The sequence below is a fragment of the Triticum aestivum genome, chromosome 5D (assembly GCF_018294505.1).
Source record: "Triticum aestivum cultivar Chinese Spring chromosome 5D, IWGSC CS RefSeq v2.1, whole genome shotgun sequence".
Lineage (NCBI taxonomy): Eukaryota > Viridiplantae > Streptophyta > Magnoliopsida > Poales > Poaceae > Triticum > Triticum aestivum.
In genome coordinates this window covers 95,942,815-95,951,844 of record NC_057808.1, presented here as the reverse complement: position 1 = coordinate 95,951,844, position 9,030 = coordinate 95,942,815, and the positions used below count along the sequence as shown (strand labels likewise).

The 9,030-nt window shown below is 46.5% G+C and overlaps 1 protein-coding gene across 1 annotated transcript; it reads left to right on the top strand.

Annotated features, from left to right (window-relative positions):
* Positions 1-7,030: 7,030 nt before the first annotated feature.
* Positions 7,031-8,568, top strand: LOC123119657 (uncharacterized). Its single transcript, XM_044539534.1, has one exon. It carries the CDS (start codon positions 7,397-7,399, stop codon positions 8,417-8,419), a length of 1,023 nt encoding a protein of 340 aa, XP_044395469.1. The 5' UTR covers positions 7,031-7,396; the 3' UTR covers positions 8,420-8,568.
* Positions 8,569-9,030: the final 462 nt, after the last annotated feature.

Below are 9,030 nucleotides of genomic sequence, written 5' to 3'. Positions count from 1 at the left end.
AACTAAATAGAAGTGTGATGATCATCATTCATAGAGCATTGTCCCAAAAAAAAGAAGAAAGGCCAAATAAAAAAAAGGCCCAAAAAAGGGGCAATGCTACTATCCTTTTTCGACACTTGTGCTTTAAAGTAGCACCATGATTTTTATGATAGAGAGTCTCTTGTTTTGTCATTTTCATATACTAGTGGGAATTTTTCATTATAGAACTTGGCTTGTATATTCCAACAATGGGCTTCCTCAAATGCCCTAGGTCTTCGTGAGCAAGCAAGTTGGATGCACACCCACTTAGTTCCTTTTGTTGAGCTTTCATACATTTATAGCTCTAGTGCATCTGTTGCATGGCAATCCCTACTCCTTGCATTGACATCAATCGATGGGCATCTCCCTAGCCCGTTGATTAGCCGCGTCAATGTGAGACTTTCTCCTTTTTTGTCTTCTCCACACAACCCCCATCATTATATTCTATTCCACCCATAGTGCTATATCCATGGCTCACGCTCATGTATTGCGTAGAAGTTGAAAAAAGTTTGAGATTACTAAAGTATGAAACAATTGCTTGGCTTGTCATCGGGGTTGTGCAAGATGAGAGCATCTTGTGTGACGAAAATGAAGCATGGCCAAACTATATGATTTTGTAGGGATGAGCTTTCTTTGGCTATGTTATTTTGAGAAGACATAATTGCTTAGTTAGTATGCTTGAAGTATTATTATTTTTATGTCAATATTAAACTTTTATCTTGAATCTTTCGGATCTGAACATTCATGCCACAATATAGAAAATTACATTGAAGAATATGCTTGGTAGCATTCCACATCAAAAATTCTGTTTTTATCATTTATCTACTCAAGGACGAGCAGGAATTAAGCTTGGGGATGCTTGATACGTCTCCAACGTATCTATAATTTTTTATTGTTCCATGCTATTATATATTCTGTTTTGGATGTTTAATGGGCTTATTTATACACTTTTATATTATTTTGGGACTAACCTATTAACCGGAGGCCCATCCCAAATTGCTGTTTTTTTGCCTATTTCAGTGTTTCGCAGAAAAAGAATATCAAACGGAGTCCAAACGGAATGAAACCTTCAGGAGCGTGATTTTTGGAACAAACGTGATCCAGAGGACTTGGAGTGGACGTCAAGCAACCAACAAGGAGGCCATGAGGCAGGGGGCGCGCCTACCCCCTGGGCGCGCCCTCCACCCTCGTGGGCCCCTCGTGGCTCCACCGACCTACTTCTTCCTCCTATATATACCTACGTACCCCCAAACCATCGAGGAGCACCACGAAAACCTAGTTCCACCGCCGCAACCTTCTGTACCCGTGAGATCCCATCTTGGGGCCTTTTCCGGCGCTCCACCGGAGGGGGCATTGATCACGAAGGGCTTCTACATCAACACCCTAGCCTCTCCGATGATGTGTGAGTAGTTTACCTCAGACCTTCGAGTCCATAGTTATTAGGTAGATGGCTTCTTCTCTCTCTTTGGATCTCAATACAAAGTTCTCCTCGATTCTGTTGGAGATCTATTCGATGTAATCTTATTTTGTGGTGTGTTTGTCGAGATCCGATGAATTGTGGGTTTATGATCCAGATTATCTATGAACAATATTTGAATCTTCTCTGAATTCTTTTATGTATGATTGGTTATCTTTGCAAGTCTCTTCGAATTATCAGTTTGGTTTGGCCTACTAGATTGATCTTTCTTGCAATGGGAGAAGTGCTTAGCTTTGGGTTCAATCTTGCGGTGCTCGATCCCAGTGACAGTAGGGGAAATGACACGTATTGTATTGTTGCCATCAAGGATAACAAGATGGGATTTATATCATATTGCATGAGTTTATCCCTCTACATCATGTCATCTTGCTTAAAGCGTCACTCTGTTCTTATGAACTTAATACTCTAGATGCATGCTGGATAGTGGTCGATGTGTGGAGTAATAGTAGTAGATGCAGGCAGGAGTCGGTCTACTTGTCACGGACGTGATGCCTATATACATGATCATACCTAGATATTCTCATAACTATGCTCAATTATATCAATTGCTCGACAGTAATTTGTTTACCCACCGTAATACTTATGCTATCTTGAGAGAAGCCACTAGTGAAACCTATGCCCCCGGGGTCTATTTTCCATCATATTAATCTTCCGTCAACAAGCTATTTTTATTGCTGTTTATTTTGCAATCTTTACTTTTTATCTTTATCATAAAAATACCAAAAATATTATCTTATCATCTCTATCAGATCTCACTTTTGCAAGTGGCCGTGAAGGGATTGACAACCCCTTTATCGTGTTGGTTGCAAGGTTCTTATTTGTTTGTGTAGGTACAAGGGACTTGAGCGTGGCCTCCTACTGGATTGATACCTTGTTTCTCAAAAACTAAGGGAAATACTTACGCTACTTTGCTGCATCACCCTTTCCTCTTCAAGGGAAAACCAACGCAGTGCTCAAGAGGTAGCAGTGATTATAAAGATGCTCTACAGGTGTCTCTGAAGGTGTTTGTTGGGTTGGCATAGATCGAGATTAGGATTTGTCACTCCGAGTTTCGGAGAGGTATCTCTGGGCCCTCTCGGTAATGCACATCACTATAAGCCTTGCAAGCAATGTGACTAATGAGTTAGTTGCAGAATGATGCATTACGGAACGAGTAAAGAGACTTGCCGGTAACGAGATTGAACTAGATATGAAGATACCGACGATCGAATCTCGGGCAAGTAACATACCGATGACAAAGGGAATAACATATGTTGTTTATGCGGTTTGACCGATAAAGATCTTCGTAGAATATGTAGGAACCAATATGAGCATCCTGGTTCCGCTATTGGTTATTGACCGGAGATGTGTCTCGGTCATGTCTACATAGTTCTCGAACCCGTAGGGTCCGCACGCTTAACGTTCGATGACGATTTGTATTATGAGTTATGTGTTTTGGTGACTGAAGTTTTTTCGGAGTCCCGGGTGAGATCACGGACATGCCGAGGAGTCTCGAAATGATCGAGAGGTAAAGATTCATATATTGGAAGGTTATATATGGGCACCGGAATGGTTCCGAAGAGGTTCGGGGATTTTTCGGAGTACCGGGAGGTTACCAGAACCCCCCGGGAAAGTTAATGGGCCTCATGGGCCATAGTGGAGAGAGGGAGGCAGGCCACAAAAGGTGGCGCCTTCCCCTACCCAGTCCGAATTGGACAAGGGGTGGGGGGCGCGGCCCCCCTTTTCCTTCTCCCTCTCCCCCTCTTTCCCCCTTCCCCCTCTTCGTTGGAAGGAAGGGGGGAGCCGACTAGGACTAGGAGTCCTAGTGCGACTCCCCCCCAATTGGCGCGCCCCTTAGGGCCGGCCGGCCTCCCCCCTCCTCCTTTTTATACTGGGGCGGGGGGCACCCCAAAGGCACAACAATTGTTCTTAGCCGTGTGCGGTGCCCCCCTCCACAGTTTACGCCTCCGGTCATAGCATCGTAGTGCTTAGGCGAAGCCCTGCGCGGATCACATCACCATCACCGTCACCATGCCGTCGTGCTGACGGAACTCTCCCTCGACCCTCTGCTGGATCAAGAGTTCGAGGGACGTCATCGAGCTGAACGTGTGGTGAACACGGAGGTGCCGTACGTTCGGTACTAGGATCGGTTGGATAGTGAAGACGTTCGACTACATCAACCGCGTTAACCTAACGCTTCCGTTCCCCAACAATACTAACCCCTCACGGTGGTCACAAACTTGCGGTGGTAGGATTACACCCTCTTTTGGATGTGGTGGTAGGATGACACCATAGTAGTGCTAGGCTGAACTTGCTATGCCGTATGATCATGCATGCTTACTATTGCTCTTCTGCTCCATTGCTTGATGCTTGTGTGCTCCATTGCTTTCTGCTTCAATTATTGATCTTGTGCACTCCTAGGATAAGAGTAGGCAGGCGGCAGAAGAAGCTTACTCCAAGTTTATGTGAAAGCAGGCATGCAACAGTGTTGAAGTTGGCAAGGTGGATCGTCAGTTTAGATTGAAGAACTTCATCATCTTCGTCCGGTTCATCGTCATTGCAGTGTTGTGGTGTTCGTGTGCTCGGTGTGATCGTGTGTAAGGTGTAGTAGTAGTGGGTAAGCTCATCAAGTAGGGTACAAGGTGAGCACAACTCTATGCTCGTATGCAACCAACTAACATGCACTCGTATGAGCACATACAATGCGAGCAACTAAACACAGTGCGTAGAGGCCAGAGGCGGAGCTTAGTTGAAACAAAACATGGTCGTGGCCCGCCCAATCCACGACCAAAACAGTGAATAATGAAGGCAAAAGTTGGGTCATGTGGGAGAAAATCAACGCGTTCCTTCAGCTTGGCCCGCCCAGCAAAAATTGTGTAGCTCCGCTACTGGTAGAGGCGTCGCTATGATGCAGGAAGAGGATATGCAGGCAACCAATCAACATACAGATAATTGTTTTTGTCTGCATATACGTAACCAAACCCTAGTAGGACAAGTATGCATAGTGACTAAATACGATGCAATCAACCAAACACATCCTTAGGCACTGTGTACATAAAAGATCATTTCCTTCGAAGGCAGTGCTTTTAGCGGTTTCTCGTAAGAAAATAATGAGCTTAAGGGTCATGGCCCATATATAGGATTTTTTTCCGCCCAAAGAGATTAAACTCAATAGTTTATTTTCCTTCACAATTGAGTTCAGGGTGGCTTACGAGAAAATGTCTTAATCTTCAAATGGAACATCTATATAGCAAAAAAAATATCATATTGAATCCCATGAAAAAAAAAATCAAAGGTGCCAGATTAACGAAAGGTATTTTGACATTCAAGTGGGGGTCGGATAATGGAGGAAATTGCATTAAACAAAACATATTTTGAGATAGATAGCATGTTAGGGATATCATATATGCATGCTGCCTCAGCCCTTAATTTAACTTAAGCACACATGTTGCCTTATCATTTGTCAACTACATGCAGTGCTCGTTCCTCAAATCGAAATAAAAATAAAATAACAGATGGCTATAGTTGCGTATGACTCTGAAGAGTCTGAGGTAGCTTCCATTCCAAGTGAAGCACATGCAAGCAAGCAACATAACTAACCTCCATCCAGATAAACTAATAATAATAGTCTAATGTTGGGTAAATAAAGCTGGAGAACCAGCACCAGCACTAGGCCAACTGATTATTATATCAAAATGACCAACCGTGGCAACCGCCAATTGAGTGCATGGGCCGGTGGTGGAATTCGGTGTCTGGCCTAATTTCACCCAACAGCGAGAGTGACAGTTGTACTCCGTCGTCCCACTTTGACCCTAGCGGACTTTTTTTTTTTGGGTGTGTGTGTCCTATTCTTGTTCTGCACACAGCATGTCCACAAGAAATTCTAATATATTGTGGAAAAGGGGAAATATTGCTTCAATGTAGTGCATGCTACAAGTGAATATTCAGGACACGGCTATTCTTAGCTCGAGCTCAAATAAGCCTGGATAAACAGTAAAAGCATAATTAGTTTTTTTTATGGCAAACATCTGAGTGCTTACAAAGTTTCATCCTGAAATCACAATAGTGGAAGTCGTAGCAAGGAAAAAAACAAATTTCATGCTCCAAAATACCATTTTCAAAAACATTTTGGAGTGCTGATTTTTTGTTTGCCGCAACTTTCACGAATGTCTTCCATGATGAAATTTGTCAAAGTTTGCTAAACCAAATCAGAATTTTTGAATTTACTCTTCATCGCGAGCTCATTGGTGCTCGGGAGCAGTTGAGGACTTTCTTGAATTTCATTCCTTTACACCCATAAATTTTACCCTGAGGGGCAGAGATACCTCCTCCGACCAGGCCGTCGGGTTGGGCTGCCCATGATGAGGTTTACCTCCTTCCCCAAATCTCAAAATTGTTTAAATTTCGAGCCTCTTCCAGCTTGTACATTATATTCACTCTCCTCTTTCTCCACATTCGAATTTGAGGTAGTGACTTGAAAAGCAATTTTCTCCTTAGCAGAAATTTGAACATCCGACTCAGTAAATTATGCTTGATTTTTATTTTATTTAAAAAATGAATAAGCTAGACTTTCTCTCAATTTTTGAGATACCAACTCAAAAGATTTTCTTCTGAGTTGTTGCTGCAAATGAGATGAAATTTAAACAACCAACATAATGAATTATGGTTTATTTTTGGTAAATATTTTGGACTTTCTGGATAGTTTCAAACTTCGGTAAACAAGCAAACGTGATATTCCTTTCCCAGTACATTTGTGCAAATGAGGTGAAGTTTGGGTGGTTGGCTAGTGAACAATCTTAATTTTTCAATTGCTATTTTAAATCTAGCTAGAATATTTGTAAGCGTTTCTAAATCATTAGTTAAGCTGATTTTCGCTTGACTAACAAAAAGGAGAGAGAACCTGACTTGGTGACACAAGTCGCGAGCGGAGAGAGTTTCTAGGGCATGCATGCAAACAGACGCAAGCCAAAGGCGGTTAGGGTTCTTTCTATGTTGCCATCCCTCCTCCGAATGTAGGCCCGAAGCTTTTTTTTTCGGCCCGGTGGTGTGTACGCTGTGGGACTGGATTGTATTTCCTTTTTTGTTTATGAATTTTATCATAATGCTGGTATTTTGATTAATAAAGAGTTTCGGATCGTTCGCCCAAAAAAAATGTTAAAGTAAAACATGGGATATTCCCCGCAAAAAAAAAGTAAAACATGGGATCGAGTGGGTAAAATAACTTGTGATGCAAGAAACGCAGGGCATATGCAACGTCGGAACCATCGCTGCCACGGTTCCACCGCCAGGCCCCCTCCACGTCCGTCCGAAAGCTGCACACATATCCCTCCATTGAGTGGGATGTGATGCAAGAAACCCCTTCGTCGTCACCCGCACCGCTCGATCTGCATGCATCCATCGCCTACCTAGCTATCTAGCTCGCACCCGACGCACGCACGCACGTCACCTACAATGCGCCTCTCTTCTTTTCTTTTCTTTTTTTCGTTTGGCAAACACAATGCGCCTCTTTTGTATGCACATAACAGGCAAGGAACGGAAAGAAAAGGAAAGAAACGCTCGCTCGTCGGATAAAAATGGCGATGATTAATTTCTAGCCTAATCAGTACTCGCACACAGTACTATATAGGAGTATATTAATAATTCGGCATAGGAGTGGATTGCTTCTTCTCCGGTCCTCCTCCTGTCCATCTCTGATTTCTTCCTCTTGCAGTTACGGTGTCAGTTCCTTCCGCCGGTGGTTGGCCCGGATCAACTCTCACACACTCCTCCTCCTTCCTCCTCTTGAGTCTTGACCTCCCGCCAACCATCGCAACCCACCATAAAAACTCCGCCACTCGAGCTACACAACACAGCACCGCATTGCTCATTGCTCATTGCTGCCTGTGCCCGACCTCTATCACCTCGTAGGAAGAGACTCGCGTCATGGTGAGGAGAGGAGGGCTGCTGACTGGTGGGTACTATGGCGGCGCGTCGTCGTGGAAGGCCGGGAGGGTGATGAGGGCGGCCGTGGCGGCCTTCTTCAACGGCTACCACTGCTTCAGCCCCGTGGCGGCCATGCTCGCGCTGCCCTTCTCCGCGGCCGTACTCGCGTCCCAGGCCGCCGCGTCCTCCTCCACGTCCTCGTCGGGGGCGGTGCTGCGCGGCGTGTCGTCGCGGCTCCGGGGGATGTTCCACGCCGCGGGGTTCCCGCCGTCGCCCTTCTTCGCGCTGCTCAACGGCAAGCTGTCGCAGACCGTGTTCACGTACGCGGCCACGCTGCCCGTGGCGCTCACCGTCCTGCTGCTCGCCAAGGCCTGCGTCGCCGGCGTGCTCCGCGCGGACCCGGCGCACGAGCGGCGGCGGCGGGGGCGCATGTCGCTCCCGCCCTGCGGCGCCGTGGCGCGCGCGTACCCGGCGCTCGTGGCCACGCACCTCGTCGGCTCCTTCGCCATGCTCTCCGCCAACGCCGCCGCCTTCTCGCTGCTCTTCCTGGCCTTCGGCGCCGCCGACCTGCTGGGCTTCACCTCCCGCTCGTCCAAGCTCGCGCTCTCCGCCGCGGGCGCCATCGTATACTCCGTGGCCGTCGGCGTCGCCACCGTCGTCTGCAACCTCGCCGTCGTGGTGGCCGCCATGGAGGAGCGCTGCGCCGGGCACGCCGCGGTGCTCAGGGCGTGCGTCCTCATCAGGGGCCGCGTGCCCACGGCGCTGGCGCTGGCGCTGCCCACCAACCTGGGCATGGCGGCGGCCGAGGCGCTGTTTCAGCTGCGGGTGGTGTCGCAGCGCCGGAAGGCCGGGAGGCTGGCGCCGGGGGTCGCCGGCGAGGCCTTCTCGATCGCCTACATCCACGCGCTCTGCGTGGTGCTGGAGATCATCATCAGCTGCATGTTCTACCGGAGCTGCAGGAGGAGCGAGGCCGATGAGCTGAGAGAGCTGGAGCCCGAGGAGAAGGGCGACCTCCAGGCATAGACAAACAATAGCCGCGTAGCTTTGTGATTCTGAGAAACTCTTGGGAGGGTCTCATCAGACGGTCCAGAGAAACATACTACAGTAGTAAACTGGGATAGCTCTACTTTATTTCCCTTTTTTCTGAATAGTTTTATTCGTTTGCTTCCTTTTTTTTCTGTTGGCGTGGAAATGAAGTGTAAAAGATGGTTCTATTGTACAGCAGAAAAAAAATACTCCGTCAAACTGAAATAAATAACCAGTGGATTTTGCACCGTGCAAACAAAAAAAGGAGAATGATATGGGTGGGTTCAGCATTCTGTACTTCTGTTTTGGTTGAAAACTTCCGGGTAAAGCTTGTTTCACATGGACCATTGTTGAAGACATTATCTAGTACAGAAGACTATCTCAAGCTCTGCACCGGTGATCACATCTGTCAGGTTTGAATTTCTGTGTTCGAACATAGGCTTACTGCCAGATACGGAGCATTGAAATTACAGCATTACTGCCAGTTTCACGGCAGAATTTTTTTGCCAGTAATGCTGCAAATTCAACAGAAAATGCAGTTCCACAGACCACACAAAAAAGGAAAAAAAATGCCAGTAATTCTGTAACTTCAACAGAAAATGCAGTTC

What these genes read in the sequence shown, in the direction of transcription:
- LOC123119657 (XM_044539534.1), top strand. Translation starts at nt 7,397, where the DNA reads ATGGTGAGGAGAGGAGGGCTGCTGACTGGTGGGTACTATGGCGGCGCG.